The sequence below is a fragment of the Lathamus discolor genome, chromosome 5, assembly GCF_037157495.1.
Source record: "Lathamus discolor isolate bLatDis1 chromosome 5, bLatDis1.hap1, whole genome shotgun sequence".
Lineage (NCBI taxonomy): Eukaryota > Metazoa > Chordata > Aves > Psittaciformes > Psittacidae > Lathamus > Lathamus discolor.
Genome location: NC_088888.1, coordinates 19,627,579 through 19,645,615, shown reverse-complemented (window position 1 = coordinate 19,645,615; position 18,037 = coordinate 19,627,579). Strand labels below are relative to the sequence as shown.

At 45.4% G+C, this 18,037-nt stretch overlaps 1 protein-coding gene across 5 annotated transcripts in view; it reads left to right on the top strand.

Moving 5' to 3' along the window:
• Positions 1 to 18,037, top strand: part of MDGA1 (MAM domain containing glycosylphosphatidylinositol anchor 1) — a 154,783-nt gene that overhangs the window by 71,878 nt on the left and 64,868 nt on the right. For all 5 annotated transcript variants that reach the window (XM_065680015.1, XM_065680014.1, XM_065680013.1 and 2 more), the window contains exon 9: positions 494 to 787. In XM_065680015.1, coding sequence (XP_065536087.1) covers positions 494 to 787 — 294 coding nt within the window. The remainder of the gene's footprint in view (positions 1 to 493; positions 788 to 18,037) is intronic.

The following is an 18,037-nucleotide window of genomic DNA, read 5'->3' as shown; positions in this document are numbered from 1 at the left end:
ACAAGCACTAATCCTATAAGTTTTGGGTTTGGTCTGACCCAGGTAAGGAAACTAGATACCTTGGCAGATATGACTTTAATTTTTTGGTCAAAAGACCAAGATTTTAATTTCTTATTCAAAATTCCACTTGAGAAACTCACTAACAACCAAAAATTGAGAAATGGATCAAAGAGGCTTTTGCCTTTGGGTTTCTCAGAGCTAGCCCTCCTCCTGGGCAGCATTTTGCAGAGGAACAGGAGCTGGGGGAATGGCCCAATATAGCTGGCACTTGCCGTTGGTATTGGGATACATTTTTTGAGAAGCTGGGATTTTCCTTGGTACCCTGCAGCTCCAGACCCTGTAGGATGACTTAAATGGGCAGAGGCTGCACTGTGTCAAGTGGAAACCTTTGGAGTTAGGGCTTTTGGTGTGACTCAGACACAAGCATCTCAAGAATGTTCCTTGCTCCCTGGAAACTCGGTGTAAAATGATACCCTTCTTGCCTCCTTTTTAGTGCCACCAACCATCAGCATCCCTAAGGGTCAGTCCACCATCACCGTCCGGGAGGGCTCCAGGGCTGAGCTGCAGTGTGAGGTTCGAGGGAAGCCCAAGCCACCCATCATCTGGTCCCGGGTAGATAAGGAAACTCCCATGCCTTCAGGGACAATGACGGTGGAGACATACGATGGGAAGCTACGCCTGGAGAGTGTGAGCCGAGAAATGAGTGGGACCTATAAGTGTCAGACAGCCAGATACAATGGCTTTAACATCAGACCCCGTGAAGCCATGGTGCAGCTCAACGTGCAGTGTGAGTATCACCATACAGTAGTGCCTGTCTGAATGCCTGTGTATATTAAAGCCTGTGGGCTATATGACACACTCAGTGCTGCTTTTAGGCATAGTTGACCTTTCTTACTGGGCTGAGCAGACACATTTCTCTTGTCTACGGACCTTCCAACATTTTGTTTAATTGGTCTGGCTACACAAGGTTCTCCACAGGATACTGTATGGCCAGTGTGTTGGAAGTGGAAGGGAGATGTGTTGTGTATGTTGGTATACAGTTCTTTTCATTTCCCTACCAGTGGATGAGTGCGGAACAGCAGCTTTACCAGGTGTGTGCACTGTGCAATGGTAAAATACCTTCAGGGTACATAGGTAAGTTTGTAAAGTCAAGCATTCAAAAGGTACCAAGTGAATGTTAATTAAGCCATTTCCACCCTGCAGTCCTTTCTTCAACTTAGTTACCGCAGCTGTCACTTCTGGACATTCCTGGAAAGCAGAGCTAGGCAGATTCTAACAGAAACTGCATACTCCCAAAGGCTTCCATGCAATAAAGCTGTAACAGAAAACTGATTTTTGCATGTGGTTTATTGAGTGATTTCAGCAATGGTTGGTGCTCCCAGCCCTGCTTGAAGGCAATACCTGTGCACAAAGGTGAACGTGGAGGTAGGGATGCTGCTGATGTCCCTGTTGGGTGACTCTCTCCATCCTTTCCTTGCAGTGGTTTCTCCCTTTAGAGGAGTGAGTGCCTGCTAAGCTGCCATGCTGTTGATTTGTTTTGACATGCAGGGGTCTGTGCTCTGTCCTTCAAGACTTTGAGTCAGACGGGGAAGGCAGCTGGGTAAAATGCTTTGGTCTGAAAGGAGCTGTGACTGTAGGAATAGCCCTCCCTCCATACCTCCCTACATCCCATCAGGATAATCTGATCGCTGAGATCTGGCAGAGTCCTCTGAGCAGTGTGGATTTAGCAGATGTGGGATGTATAGGAAGCAGGTTAATTTGCACCCAGGCACACTGCCCCTGGGCTGTGAGTGCTGAGCCTCCACGCACAGCGCAGCAGTGCTCATTAGACATGCTGCCACAGTCCTCCCAGGCTCACTCTTCAGGAAGAAGAGACGTGAGACGGGAGTGGGTAACCTGGTTGAAGCCAACCAGACACACTGCTCAGAGATGTGAGCTGCTGAGAGCACAGCAGTAACGGAGGCATGCGAAATCCTGCAGGCACTTCGAGTATTCCGAGATGCCCTTTTAAAATTATCTGTGTCCTTTCAGAGGCATGGCAGGAATTAAATTACAAGATGAGAACTGTGAAATGTGTGCAGGTTTCCATGCAGGTATGTATGTGTGGAGAAGCTTCCCTTAAGTAGGTTGGAAATATGCATCTTGGTTTAAGCTGTTTTGGAAAGCAGGCTGGGCAAGGCGTATGGACATGGCAGGGAGGGTGACTCTGGTCACCCAAGAACTGATGGGAGATGCAACAAAAATCTCTGGAGCAAAGAACTGTCAGACCTGCTGGTGTTCCCAGTTTGGCACTGGTGTTTGAAAGCTGTGCAGTCCTTGCTGCCCTGCGTTGCCCCTGCAAAGGGAGCAGCAGTGCCGAGCCTGGGATGAATTCAGGTTTACACCCGGTCTGGGGGGGGGGAACACATCACTGAATCTTGAGCTGGGGGGCGAAGGACATGACTCCCCTCACATGAATGATGGTAGCTACAAGCCAGAAGCTGTTCTGGAGCCTTTGGTGTGACCCCAAAGAAGGCAGAGATGTGATGAACTTCTGTGTAAAGAGCAACTCAACATAATCTTTCTGTAGCTCTTCTCAAGGCCAAGCAGTGCTTTATCGTGATCTTGCCAGAGTAATGGTGATACAGTCCATGTGGCAGCCCACCCAAATGGCCCTCTTCCCTTCTCCATCAGTTCTGTGTACCCTTGGTTGGAGCTGGGTGTGTACTGAGTGTTTGTACACCTGCTCTGTCTCCTCCTGCCTGGGAACTGTGGAAGGACCTTACAGTGGCACTGCCTGTTCTGCTCCTGAGTAGGCAGCTTTGGTTTGCAGGCTGTCAATTTGCTCCTTCCATCAGCATGAAAAACAAACTGCAGACCAAGAAAGTAGGGCAAGAATTGCCCTCTTCTCCTTTATAGGCTCTCACCTTTCCTCCCACGCAAAACAAAACCTCAGCAAACAGCACAGTCCCAGCAGTTTTTCCCTCTCCTCCTTGTTCATGCAGCTAGAAGGAGGTAGGTACCATGGCAGGAGCCACTGCGGTTAATTGAAACGCTGCTCTCCAGCACAGGTAGCTCATTAGTCTGGTGGCTTGCTCTGGAATTCTCATCTTGTTGGAAATGGTGATCGTGTGGCTCCTGCAGCCCCTGTGATGAGCACTTCCCCCTCCTCCCTTAGCCCATGCATCCCCCCAGAGAACCACTTTGGTGGGGTGTGCATCCATACAGGCATGAGTGTGTGTGTGAGTGCATGCAGGCGTGCCTCTGTTGGTGTGAGCTCCTTTTGAACTGGCTCACTCAAGGGAAGAGCAAATTCTGGGTGATAATGTGGTTGTTTCTCTGATTTGCTCTAAAGCTGAAGTTGCAAAATCAATACAACAAATCTGATTAGATGTCAGAACCTGTTTCTGTTTCTCTTTTCTTTTTCTCCCCTCACCCTCATGCATATAGTGCTGTATCGTAACAAACTAGCCCAGAAATAGGCTTTTTCAACTGCACTGCAGTAGCGGAAAGAGGAAAAAAAGACAAAAAGACTAAGTCAGCTGTCAGGAAAAAAAAAGTGTTTGGGGTTTTTTATTATTTTTCTATTTTGCAAGCAGAAAAAGCTGCTCTCCTTTTGTCTTGTGAGCCGCAATTGTCTGTCATCAGCTCTGAGAGGCTGGACGTCTTGGTCTGAACTGTAGTTTTGGAAGATTAATAAGTTCATGAAAATCCTTGCAGCCTTATAGCTCTGCGTTTAAGGATGAAGAAATGTTGTGTCCTGGTCAGAGACTGGGCTTGTCATAATTCCTAGGAATCTGGCTACTACTTGGAGTGGCAGTGTCTTGTCATGTTTTGCCCATATCTTCAAAACAGGAATAAAACTGACCCATCTCTTCAAGGATTTGTGGGGCATAATAAACATAGCACTTTGAAATCTTGAAATAAAAATAGTAATGGAAGAGCAAAGCGCTGCTGTTAATAATATCAGTGCTATTGCTGATGCTGTTGTCAAGGCTTTTCTCAGGACCAGGTACTCACTCAGAAAAATCCCAGTGGAAAAATAAATTGTTTGCAAAGGTGGGTTTAAAATAAGGGCTGGGTCATCCCGTGTGGGTAGGATAGAATAAGGCTGTAAAACACACAGTGGGCTTGAAAATGTGCAGCACTCTGGATTTTGGAATACAATGTGTCATCTGAGCCATTATATATGAAAGGAGGAAACACAGAAAGGGTGTATGTGTGAATTAGTGAAAACAATGCTACCTACATATGAATTTAGGAAATGCATAATAACAAATTGGAAAAAAAAATTACTCTATTACTCCATTACTCCTAAAAGCCTGATCAAAATAGCATTTCCATGAATTTCAAAGATTAGTAGTGACCCCAAACTCTAGCTGTTGCTACAACTGGCCTTTGAGATGACTGTCATATCATGGGGAATTTTACTTCGTTAAAGCCACATATAACTTATAACTGATACATAAATATAAATTGCAATCCTAGTGCGTTATCCTGCTGGAATGATGTTGTGCTAGCTCTAATGCTTTGTGAATTCTGAATAGCATGTCGTAACCTGCACAGCTCAGTGAAGGTCCAGCTCAGCCCTGTACTGATTATAGCCGATCCTTGATATATAGAATTATAGAATCATAGAATAGTTAGGGTTGGAAAGCACCTCAAGATCATCTAGTTCCAACCCCCCTGCCATGGACAGGGACACCTCTCACTAAACCATCCCACACAAGGCTTCATCCAACCTGGCCTTGAACACCGCCAGTGATGGAGCACTCACAACCCCCCTGGGCAACCGATTCCAGTGCCTCACCACCCTAACAGGAAAGAATTTCCTCCTTATATCCAATTTAAACTTCCCCTGTTTAAGTTTTAACCCGTTACCCCTTGTCCTGTCACTACAGTCCCTGACAAAGAGTCCCTCCCCAGCATCCCTATAGGCCCCCTTCAGGTACTAGAAGGCTGCTATGAGGTCTCCACGCAGCCTTCTCTTCTCCAGGCTGAAAAGCCCCAACTTCCTCAGCCTGTCTTCATACGGGAGGTGCTCCAGTCCCCTGATCATCCTCGTGGCCCTCCTCTGGACCTGTTCCAGCAGTTCCATGTCCTTTTTATGTTGAGGACACCAGAACTGCACACAATACTCCAGGTGAGGTCTCACAAGAGCAGAGTAGAGGGGCAGGATCACCTCCTTCGACCTGCTGGTCACGCTCCTTTTGATGCAGCCCAGGATACGGTTGGCTTTCTGGGCTGCGAGCGCACACTGCCGGCTCATGTTCATTTTCTCATAGACCAGCACCCCCAAGTCCTTCTCTGCAGGGCTGCTCTGAATCTCTTCTCTGCCCAATCTGTAGCTGTGCCTGGGATTGCTCCGACCCAGGTGTAGGACCTTGCACTTGTCATGGTTGAACTTCATAAGGTTGGCATCAGCCCACCTCACAAGCGTGTCAAGGTCCCTCTGGATGTCATCCGTTCCCTCCAGCGTATCAACTGGACCACACAGCTTGTTTGTCATCGGCAAACTTGCTGAGGGCACACTCAATCCCACTGTCCATGTCCATATCTACCCCAGTATTTTCCTACAGGTAGATAGGTTTATTCTTCCTCACAGCACTCACTACTTGCTGTCTCAAACCCTTGCTCAATCCTCTGAATGGGTTCTCTCTCTTTGGATAGCTACCAAAGCCTGGTAGCAGAGTACCCATCACCTCTGTTAAGAGATATTAACTAGTTCACCGAATTCTGATGATTGGATAAGCAGCCTTTTGCTGGTGCCCTTTTTGTCTTTGGCAGAAATGTTGGCTTCTCTAAGTGCCCAGAGAAAGAAGGAAAAAAGGAAGAGGAGATATTTACATAGGGTTGACCTTGTTTTGGATAGTCAGGTCTGAAAGATGATCCTTTCTCACCTTTGGGTCACACAGCAGGTGAGATCTTGGCAGAAAGAAAGACTAGAAAAGGAATTAACCTGGGTGTCTCCTCCCCTGGAAGAACATGGCCTTTGAATTTGTTCCCATCTGGATCCAAAATAATAGTCCACAATCATCTGAGATTGGTCTCCAAAGGATTATGCTTATTGCCCTTAGGTAGATTTTCGCCACATTAAGCAATAGACGGATTATTGTGCTGTATCTTCAAAGCACAGTGAATATTAGGTGTAATCAGGAAAATAGACTGTCATTCTCTTTGGAGTGGCAGTTACCATGGTTAATGGGACTTCAGGAGACATTGCGTAGTCCTAGATACAGGACTGGTAACCAGATCTGGCTCAGACCTGACCTGGGAGGCAGCCAGAATATGTCCTGCTGGGGCATCTGTTGCCCTTGTCACTTAAACTAATGTTCGGGTGGGCACAGGTATGTTTTCCCATTCAAGCTCACACACTGGCAAATGTTATTCCTGGTCACATGCTGTTGACTCATTTCTCTTTAAAATCCTGCTGAACCCATTGGCAATGCTGTACATCAGGAAGGAAATAGTCAGCATCAATTTCCCCTATTATCTGTGCAGCAAACAGAAGAGCACAGAAGAGAGGAGGGAGAGATACTGTAAATAAGTAAGAAGCATTGCTGGATCCAAGCAACTGGAAATGGAAATGCATTAAACTGTTTCAATCAACTGTTGAAGCCATAGCTCAATGTCAGTGTGCTCTTACTGGTGCCCTGCCCCCTCTGAAACATAAGCCTTGATATTAACTGCTCCATTAAAAGACATGCTTTTGGCATGGAGATGTTTCTGCAGAGTGGCTGGGACTGGGCTTTTGGCTCCTGAGCGCTCCCTACAGCTCTCCCTGCCAATGTGAAGGAAGTCTTAAGAGAAATGAGTCTGTCTGTGGCCAGGGTTGACCCATATCTGTGACTGAGCTGGCTTATCTGTCTTGCCACTTGGCCATGTGAGCTGGAGTATGGAGCCATCTGCTAAGAATTTTAGACTTAGCTGGTTTCATTTCTGATCATATTTATTAATAGTGACTTTTAATTTTTTTCATTGGTTTCATCAGCAGGTCCATCCTGGTACCCTCCTTCAGGCTGAGAACCACAGTTCAGGAGCTAACTCGGGGGCAGAAGGTAATTTTTCTGCCCTTCCAGTGACTGAGGCTTTCCTACCCTTCCATTCATACTTCAGTATAACAGTTCTACATGGTACAGGTCTGCTCCCAAGAGAGGGAAACCTTGGTCTCTCCTACCAACCAAACCTGGGGTGTTCTGGTTTTGCTTAGACCATCAGAGGTTTCAGAATGGACAGATGTTCTGGCGAAGGTGTGTCTGTATTCAAAGCTATGTGAAAACTGAGCCTTCTGCAAGTTCAGCATTCGCAAACCTTGAGACCTTCATTGGTGAAAAGAAGAAAATCATTTGTAGTCATGGGCATGACCTCAAGCCACCAGTCTGAACAAAGCCTGACCTGGTTGTTAGGTTCCATTTTGATGAAAATCCTCTCTGCTTATCCCCTAATTTGTTGTACGGAGGTTTGTGTGACTGAGCTGAAAGTATCCATATTATTTATGTGTTTCTACCAACACACAGACCCCTCGTGCTCCCCCTTTAGGAGAAGAGAGTTCTGTTCCTGATTGTCAGCACGCTTTCTGCCCACAGTGTTGTGTCTGGGATTAAGCTGCTTAGAGCTTGTGTCTGTGCACATAGCCCTGTCTTTGGTGATACGGTGTTAGGACTGCTCACTCCAGTTCCCAGTGCCTAGGTTGCTAACAATTAATTAGAGTTGTCAGTATAAGGACAGGCTGAAGGAGGAACCAGTTTTACTCCATCATGGCTGTAAATCCAGATGGCCGCGGTTCAGAGCACAGTAACAGCCACAGAGGCTTAGCTGGCCTCAGATTTGTTTTAACAGTTACCATCCCTTGGTCCTGAGGCCTGGCAGACAGCGGATGTGACAGCATTTATATCACTTTTGGATTGCGTCTTAAGATGAGGTTGTACCAAATGTAGTTGAGAAGAGGATGGCTCCTGTATGTTAAGGACTTGTTGGCCCTCTTCTCCTGCTACCATAAGGGTACTTAGCTGAAACCTTTTTCTTCTTTGTGACCACCCTTCTGTTTGTGGAACAAAGCCCCAGGAGTCCCACTGCTGCTTTTACACGGTGTTTGGTGTATGCAGCTTTGAAGGGAAACAACTCACACGCTGAAGCAACAGTATGGATTTTGGCTGGCTGCAAGTTTTCTCCTTAGTGCGTAGCTGTTAGGGCTTGCTCTGCAGATCCGTGGTCTCTTCTCTGCTTGCTGCCTTGTGGGGAAGGTTCCCGTGTGCTGCCTCTCACCAAGATTTTCTTGGGAAGTCTCCCTTGTGCCCCGAGCCCTTTTGCAGTTTTTGATTGAAATCGTTCTGACAGAGCTTGTCTGCACGTTGTGGTGGCCAGGAGATACAGGAGACTTGAGATGTGAAGCAAAAGGCCCAGATGGCAGGGAGAAGTCACCAGAGCAGGTTTTGTAAAGCTGGCATGTTCAGTCTGTGGCACTACACATCGAATGCAAAGTACAAGGAAGCCTCCTCGCCATTGACCTGGGTAAATGACTGTGAAAGAAGAGAGGATGACACCCAGACACACGCGTCAGGAAGGTGGGAGCCCTCTTTAAAGAGGGGACCTGGGTCTGCTCTGTAAGACTGCAGCCTGCCTGAACTGTCGTTGAGCCTTTGGGCAGCTCTTTGCTCTGCTCTGAACACCTCTGCAGTTGTAATGTTAGGCTGAGGAAAAGCTTGTGTGAGAGCTGCTTGCCTAGAGAGATGAATTTGTTCAGAAGAGAACTGGTTTAAATCAGCTAATCCATTTCTTGGATATTTTGGGGAGAAACAAATTTGCTTTCCATAAGCTGCCATTATCCTGGTTTTTGGCCAGACTCTCAGGAAGAGCAACTTAATTTTATCAAAAGAGAGAGACATCCAAGCTACACAGTTTCGTCAGGAAAGAAGACACAAGAGCTGTATAGACACAATGGATGGCACACAGTCTTGGTCATGTCTCTGTGGACAATTTCTCACCCACCCTGGCCCTTTCAGTGCTGAGCACCACATCTTGTACTGTTGTAATTCAGACACTCCTTTTAAGGTTTTGCTGCCATGGCAGCTATTTTCCCTGTAGGACATAGCTATACATCAATCTGTGGGGATATAAACCAACTCCAGAATCCTCTCAAATGCTTTGTGCTGGGCATCCTGCAAGGCTATGCATGTCTGGGTCTTGTCCAAGTGTGTCCTTATCTTAAAGCCACTGAAGCATACTGCTGCCAAACTACTGTCACTACTCCCAGTGCTTCCCATCTTGCTGTTCTGAAGAAACCACTTTGGTTTTGAGCTCTGTTTTGTTGTTTGAGTTTAGGTGTTAAGTGAAACCACCTGCATCAAAGATCTCTGAACTGCTATACAGCTGGTGGTACCCAAACTGCATTGAGGCAGCCTGGTTGGAGGGAGAGGTTGTCCTGGCTCTGCTTCTTTTTTTACGTGGATGTAACATGTGTTCCTCTCTAACATGGACTGTGAGTACTTCTACCACATGCTTACCTCCAGCTGCCAGGTCAGAAATGGTGAGCTTGACATGGCAGCTGTTGCCAAGCTTTCTCTCTTGGTCTGCACAGCACCAGTACATGTCCAGGGGATGTGGGAACTGGGCAAAGGGCCATGGATCCTGGAACATTGCATGGCAGGATATTCCCTGCCAGAGACGATGGACAGGACTGAGATTTGGGTATATGCGGCATGTGTTAGGGAGAGGAAATAATGGTACCTGTTTGCCTGGGTTGGATGTAGTGGGTATATTTGAAGGAGAAAAGGCAGTAGAAAAGACTGAGGATAGGAGAGCTAGAAGAATGGGAAGGTTTGTATATATATTCTAGCAAAAGAGAGAGCTGCTGCTGACACCTGAGCAAAGTGGATTTGGGAAGGCATGCGCTATATGTGGTAAGACTGCCCACAGTAGACATGGAGCAAGGGAGGTGGTTAGATGGAGGGAGTTAGAAAACGGCTGTCAGGTCTCATTTTAAGCCTGGCATCACAGGATAGGAAAGGAGGGGATGCCCTGTCCCTGTCAAATACTGCCTCTTGATGACCAGGACATGAACGTGCTCTCCCCATCTCTGAGGAGAGGGATGCCACAGACCAGAACTCACTAGGGGAACCAGGAAGACACTAAGAAGGCAATTTATTATCATTTTCTCATGATAACTTTCAGCCTCTGCACAAGAGCCTGAGGCATAGAGAAGTTAAAACAGCTGTCCATACCTGCAGGAAATCATAGGGCATCAGCCCTGACACAGGACCCCTGCCAGGGGATCAGACACTCTTTTCCCCTCAGCTTCTTTCCCAGAGAGACCTATGCAGTGCCATGGCATTGTGCCTGTGCTTTTGCTTTTTTCCCGTGATTTTGGGCCCATGTCAGGCAGCACCTTTGAAGGTATAGGAGCAGGCTCCCATGCTATTCCTCACCTCCTCCCTGCACCCTGGCACCAGAGCAGAGCTATTTCCTCCAGCCCAGCTGTAAAGCTGTGGCAGGCACATGGAGGCAATGCACAGAATAGTGATGCTGCTTTTGGGGATGGGGCTTGTACAGGGAAAACCCTGAGTGAGTCCTGATGTGAACAGAAACCCTGCTTGGAAACTGAGTATACTGGGGCTGCTGGGGGGGTTATTAGCTGTGACCATCCTGACACCAAGCTCTGAAACAGCACCAATTATGTTCACCCCCTGCCAGGAAACTGTTCTAATGTGAATTATATTTCAGAGATGCTCAGGCTTCACTACATCCCAGCATATCTTCCTGCTGCCATTTCTGTGCTGGTACACTATACTGGGAGGCCAAATTTTTAGGAAGGTCATAGGGGCCTTTTGGAGCTTTCTGTGGGGAAACAACTGTTCAGTTACTAGCTTATGCTTTTCTGTTTGGGCTCTGGGAAAGAAACCGGTTTTTCTTCAAAGCCAGGAGACTGTTTTCTCGATGAGCAGAGATCACATTTCCAGCATGCACCCCTCTCACCCTATTTCACTTCATATAGTTCCTAATTTCCATTCCTCTTTGCCTGTCTGTTGCAAAAACAAATAAGCATGTGTATGCACACCCTCCTACCTTATCTCAGCTGTTGCTTCTGATTCAAGTTTAATTGGCCCTCAGGACTTGAGGTAAAACAGTTGGTTTTCTTTTATGAACCTGCAAAACTGTCATTGGTCCCAGGAATTGACAGACATGCTGAAATTTCCTAGTTGTATGCAGACCTGTTGCATTTTGTATGATTTCGGAGTCCTTGTTTCTAGGGTCTTGTGTGATCGCAGGAAGCCATCGAAATTTTTCATTACTGTTGACTGGGAGGAAGCTGACTTCTGAGACTGCTTATTTGCCAAGCTGCAAAGGGATGAATGGGATGTAGAAGAGACTGAAAATTGCTCAATTTCTGTGGTGAAGAAGAATCTGTGATAAGTCCCTGCTGGCTAAAGAAAGAATGGCAACTGAAGGCCATTCCAGCCACCCCTTTGTATGAGAGCAGATCTTTTGCAACCTGCTCTCACACCTATGAAACAAGTGCTGAAAATCTCATCCATTGCAAATATGCTACAGCTCTGGGCCCAGCTCAGCCAAGCTGTTCTCTCTACAACTACCTGAAAAGAGGTTATAGTGAGGGTGGGGTTGGTCTCTTCTCTGAAGTAATAAGTGGTAGGACAAAAGGAAACAGCCTCGAGCTGCATCAGGGAAGGTTTAGACTGGATATTAGAAAAAAGTTCTTCACCGAAAGGCTCATCATGCATTGGAGCAGGCTGCCAAGGGAAGTGGTGGTGTCACCGTCCCTGGAGTGTTCAGAAAATGTGTAAAGACCCTCAGTGACATGGTTTAGAGGTGGACTTAGCAGTCCTGGGGTAACGGTTAGTCCCCATGATGATCTTGAAGGTCTTTTCCAAGCTAGTTGATTCCATAATTCAATGGTCTGAAGCATCTGATGTGAGGAATTGGCTAGAATTCCAAAACTAATAGAGGTTCCCGACAGTGTCTGTGATTGAGGTCAAGAGGACGATAAATAACAGTGGCATTTGCACTGAACAGGGATTTTCCTTACCAAGCACTGATTTGCTAAGAGGTGTTTTACTGTCCTAATCATAAGCTAGAATACAGTAGCTAATAACAACTTAATGCAATATAGATGGACTTAATAGTGCTAGGTCTGCTAGGATTTTCTGAGCTTATGCGTAATACAGGCCCTTTAGCCAATATCCTGATATGCTGTAAAATTGGGAACTGGGGCTTAAGGGAAAGGGAGCAGCCATACATCTATGGTGATTTGCTGGAAAGAGCGGAATGGGTCTAAAGGGATGAGAAGATGGTGACGGTTGGCTGGGTTAGAGGAAAAATGAGCAACATGCGAAATAAGGGTTTGTAGTTTAAGGATTTTTCTCTTCCTCATGGGCTGCTTGTAAGGAGGCCTTGCAAAATTTCAAGTTCATACATGGAAATGGACAAGTTTCCATTCTTATTAGCTTTCTAGGAATGAGCTCACATGTATCAATGAAAAGATGCAAATGAAACTGTCTACAGGTTTTAAAGTGAGGAGGAAAAATGGTTAGGTATCGTGGGGCGTTTGGTTTTTAAACCGTTTGGGGAAGCTTATATACTCCAGTTGACCTACCCAAAATGCTGGGGCTCCAGCTTCCTGATCATTGCAAGAAAACAAAGGCTCTTTGAATCTCTTTCTAATAATTTTGTGCTGTTTGTCCAGACAGAATTAGTTATATGCCAAGCTAGCGTCTTTCACTAGTGGAGCTGAGGAAGAAGGTGAGTTTACCTTTGTGCATCTAAATGTACATTTTCAGTGCAGCATCTACTCAAAGGCTGAAGCGACAGAGAATTCAGTGTGTGTCTCAGTAAGCTGTTCCAATGCATTTTCAGTCTCATGGTTCAGTTGTCATGACCTAATCTAAGCCTGTCTCATTTGAGTTTCTAACTACAAGCTCCGTTTACACCTTTGTCTTCTTACATTGCTGTTTGTTACCAGCAGTCTCTTCCTTGTGTAGTCTCAGATACCAGAACAAGTAATCTCTTAGCCTTTTTTCAGTATGCAATCCAGAAAGTCTCTTTAGCCATTCACCACAAAGCATGTTTTCCAGCCCTCAATTAATTTTTGTAGTCCTGTTCTCAGGGTTTTTTCAGCATCATTCTGGTAGCATGGTCACCTGTATTAAAAAGTCTTTCAAAAATGGTCTCACCAATGCAGATTCAGAGGTTATGTCCATCTCACAATGAATTTAGTAAGCTTTGGCTTAATCACCCAAAGATTTAGACATCTTTGGTCTATGGAATTAAGCTGAAAGCTGATGTTCACTGGGTTACATCAACTCAGGCTCCTCTTGGAATCACTGGGTTTTTTCCTAGTAAGACAAATACTTTCCTCAACAGTTTTCTTTTCAGACCTTTCCATTATGACCTTTAAAGGTCCCATCCAACCCAAACTATTCTACAGTTATCAAAGATAAATTGCATGCAGTTACCATAAGCCCATTCCATCAAACAAACCAAATTATCCTGCTTGAGGTATCTCTCTAGTATGTTATTTACTGCTGCATATTTTGTGTCCCTTACAGACGTTGGTATTTTATCCTGACATAGGCACTTAAGGATAGTGATTGTCGGTTATTGCACATTAAAGCACTGCCTTTGTGTGGGAGAGAAGGAAGCAAAGCACAAGCCACATCCCAGTGCTGTGCCAAAGTCTGCGCCTAGTCACCCCAGCTGCAAATGGATGTAAGGTCATTCAGACATAAAAGGTGGTTATGTGTGATGTTGGCTACACAGCCTGAACAGGGGACTTTGTCACTGATATGCTGGCTGGATCTTTGACCTTGACGAAGATGTGAAATAGCATCAGTTTAAGAGGTTCATATGGGATCTTACTAGAGATGTGCTCCTGGAGAAAGTCTTCCCTCTCACTAGAGAGATCTCAGTGCACCCTTTTAAAATTTCTTTTTGAACTCTTTCGGTTAATGTGTTTTTAATCTGCTTAATGTGGGCTGCATTTCAATAGTATTACATCTTCAATTAGTCTGTTGTGTGGAAGCAAGCCAGGATCCCTCCAATGCCTGAGGATGTTATGACAAGATAGTTACTTTTCTTGTTGCTTTCTCAAACACTACCCAGTTTGTCTGCCAAGGATCCATAAAAACAATATTAATCATCATTCATTTTTTTTTTAACTTGTAAAGTTGCATCCCACATTCCTCCTCCATGATTTTTTTTTTCCTCCCCTGGAATCAGTGAGGGATAAAAAGGTTTATTGCTGTTTGCTCTGTTGCTTACATTGACCCAATTGGTTTGTGTTTGTACTCCTGCAGGCAATACATGCAAGGAGGGAACAGAATAATTTTATCCTCTCTGGTGTTTACAGGATGCAAACTTCCCCTCAAAGGCCTGGCTAGATGGAGTTTCCCCCCATCTTTTACTACATTCTGTGGCATTTTTATGATCTGCTAGTCTGTAATTCTGCCATTTTTGCATTGTTGAATTCAGATCAGGATGCACAGCTCCAGCTACTCTTACAAACAGGACACAGAGAAGCCTGTTTTTCCCTCCTCTCTGGCTTTTACTACATATTTATCCACAGATTTCCCTAGATCTAAGTCCATACAAATTCTTTGCAGAGCTGTACACAGAATTATGTCTACTCTGTGCTCACCACAATGGGAAGGCTCAGCAAACATTGCTGAAACTTCTTTAAAATGTCCTTTTCACCTGGGGTATCTGATTCTGGGAGGTGGTGTTACCTATCATGGAGAGGCTGGAAGGAGCATGATATGCCACATTACAGTGTGTGCTGCCGCAGACCCTCGGGCTCATAGTTACTGATAGATTGACTCAGGCCAGGCTCCCCTTTCAGATCTTCATGTAATGGATGGGAACAAGGAAGGTAATGGCCTTAGTTTTTGTGTCTCAGAGGAGTCAGGAATGTGAATAACAGAAACTTTATGAAACCAGCTTTAGGCATTTATCTATCAGACCAAAATTCAAGTATCAGGTTGCCTGTGTACTTCCCACTTGTCCTATATATTGCCTTTGCTGCAGCCTAAGTCCTCCTCAGTCAACATGGAAAAGGCATGTGATAGGCATGAGCCCACATTACAGGCATGCTGCTCCTCCAAATGGTTCCTGTAGCGCTGGCCCAGCCTGAGGGCAGCCACAGAAGCAGCCTGTAAGTTTGAATGTCAGAGCAGATTTATGCAGTGAGCGGGACTGATAATGAATTTCCTTCTTCTGGTTCAAGTCCAGAGGAGATAGGACAGAGCTGATAGCCATATGGGGAGGTTGTGGGAGCGGGCTGCTGTCCTTGAGTGATTGCCAGTTCTGTCATTGCCCCCTTCCTGTGTCCTCTGCTGCAGAGGAGACCCAGAGAGTGATTTCTGGGAGCCCACACCACCTGCAGCTGTCAGAATTGACAGCACTCTTCCTAATGCAGGAAAAGACAAGAGCTGCAGGGCTGCATCTGCTTCAGCAGTGAGGCTGCTGTGCCGCTGCTTCTCTGGAAACACGGTGTCAATGTAAAAAGGAGACGTGAGGTTTCCAGTGGGGGAGCGAGCCGTTCATAGCTCATGTCCATGCCCTTCTGTGACACAAGCAGTATCATCCATACCTGAAGAAATGGGACTGCCAAATCCTCTGCTGTCTCTGTAGGTGATTAGCAGTTTTGGGAATAAGGTGTAGGGAGATGATTGTAACCATTAATTTGCCAAAGATACGTTCATGAAAAGTTGACCGTTACTGGTATAACAGATTCTCCTGGTTTCAGCTGGGATGGAGTTAATTTTCTTCCCAGTAGCTGTTACAGTGCTGTGGTTTTGGATTTAGGATAAGAACAATGCTGATAACACACCAATGTTGTTGCTAAGTAGCACTTACCCTGACAAAGGACTCTTCAGTCTCATGCTCTTCCAGTGAAGAGGGGCACAAGAAGCTGGGAGGGAGCAGAGACAGGGCACCTGGTCCAAACTAGCCGAAAGGATATTCCATACAGCAGAGCACCATGCTCAGTGTATAAACTGGGGGACAGTGACTGGAAAAGGCTGATTGTTACTCAGGGATGGGCTCAGGGTGAGCAATTCTGTTGTGCATCAGTTGTGTTTCTTGAGATTTATTCCTCTCTCTCGTTATGTCCCTTTCCATTTTTTACTATCATTATTATTTTACTATTATAATATATTTTACTATTTTACTATATATTTTACTATTTTACTATATATTTTAATATTTTACTATTATAATATTCTACTTCAGTTATTAAACTGTCTTATCTCAACCCATTGGTTTTATCTTTTAGTAACTCTCTTCCCCATCCCACCGGCGGTGGGGGGAAGTGAGCGAGCTACTGTGTGGTACTCAGTTACTGGCTGGTGTTAAACCAAAATGGGTTAAACCACAACACAGATAAAGCACTTTTTTCTCCTCATAATTAGTTAACATAGGAGGAGTTGCACACATGCACTTATGAAACTCAAACATTTTAAGTGCGTGCAAGTAACGCTGTGCAGGATGGAGGTGGAAGATGGGACTTTCAGAAGACAGAAATAGTGGCTATTTGGTAGGTAGCTTTTTGGAGCTGGTCACTATTCTGAAAGACCTCAGCCATTCCATCTGCTAGACCACCTGAGCCTATCCTCATTTTTCCATCCTTCACCCATGATTGATTTGATCTACCATGATTCATCTCAAGTTGATGATGACAATGATGAAGAGGTAACCATCCAGAGAGTGACAGCAAAAATGCTTACAGTAAAAAATGCTCTTACCTCTCCTTTCTCTATGCTATATATCTGATCATGTGGTTTTAAATTGCATAAATTTCTGAAGTTCCTGTATGCACCACCCCCCTTGTTACATTAATTCTTATGGGAAAAATTGCTTTGATACCTGTTGACCTCAGCTGCTTCATCTATGAGACTGAATGTTTGTCATAAATCTTGTAGTTTGAGCATCCTTTCAGCCTCGTTCTGAACAGTTACATTTTCATTGTCGTCATCTTCCTCAGATGAATCAAGTTCAATCAAGAGTGAAGGATGGAAAAATGGGGTAATGATGACAGTTAGTGGTGCACAATATTAAATAATTGGCAGCAGAACTCCAAGGTAGTGGAAAAAGAAGTGATGGAAAACTGAGTGTTGCCAGGTTCTTCCTTCTTAGTCCAAATTCCCTGCTAGGCCTGAAGGAGAAGCTGAAGAAGAGCGTAGTTTGTATGGAGAAGCTTGTCCTCCTTCCTCACTGTAGATAATTGGAGAACCACTGTATTAACTCTTCCTGGTCTAGCTTTGCCCCATGAGTCCTTTTTCCTTAGTAGTACAAAGAATTCAAAGTAAGCATATTAAGGAGCGCTGGTTAATATTTGAGTATCCTAATTGCCTTAGATCCACCCTCCTTTCCCTCCCAGGGCTCTTCCTGGCTTGAATCTCTCCACTTTCCAGCTCTGATCCCACCACCCTATCATTAAAGCAGGTCTGACTTTTCAATCAACATTTATGCTTTTGGCTATGCTGCCTCTTGCTTTGCCTGCCTATTTGGAAAGCAGCTGTGGGGGGACTGACCATCTAGTACTCCTGGTGTAGCTTTCAAACTGAAAACAGAAGGTGAGGTGATGCTGTAGGCCAGCTGAGAGGAGAAGACTCTGACCACCTGTGTCCCCAGAAATCATTGGGCTTCTAAAGCAGGGACTCTTTTTCATTTTGACAAGGCTGCAGTTCTCAGGAGCTCTGGAGCTCTTTTTCCTGCACCCACCCTGTTCTTAGATTTCAGTTCTTTTATTAAATGGGTCTAAATGTGTGGAGGTGATTGAATTGCTCTGGAAGCTGGTGATGGAATAGGAGCCTGGCGCTATTAGATTACCACCTGGGGTTAGAAATCACCTCTGCCTGGTAGCTCCTTTGGTTGTGGGCGAGATCCTCCATAGGAGACCTGGGGAAACTCAGTCAGTTCCTTGTAGGTGGCAGCTGCATACTCTGGACATGAGCCCTAGCAGTGGCACTAATTGGATGCTGACTGGAGTCCAAACAGTTATCACTATATTTGCGATGGAAAACGTACAGGCTGGTGTCTGTTTTCCTTT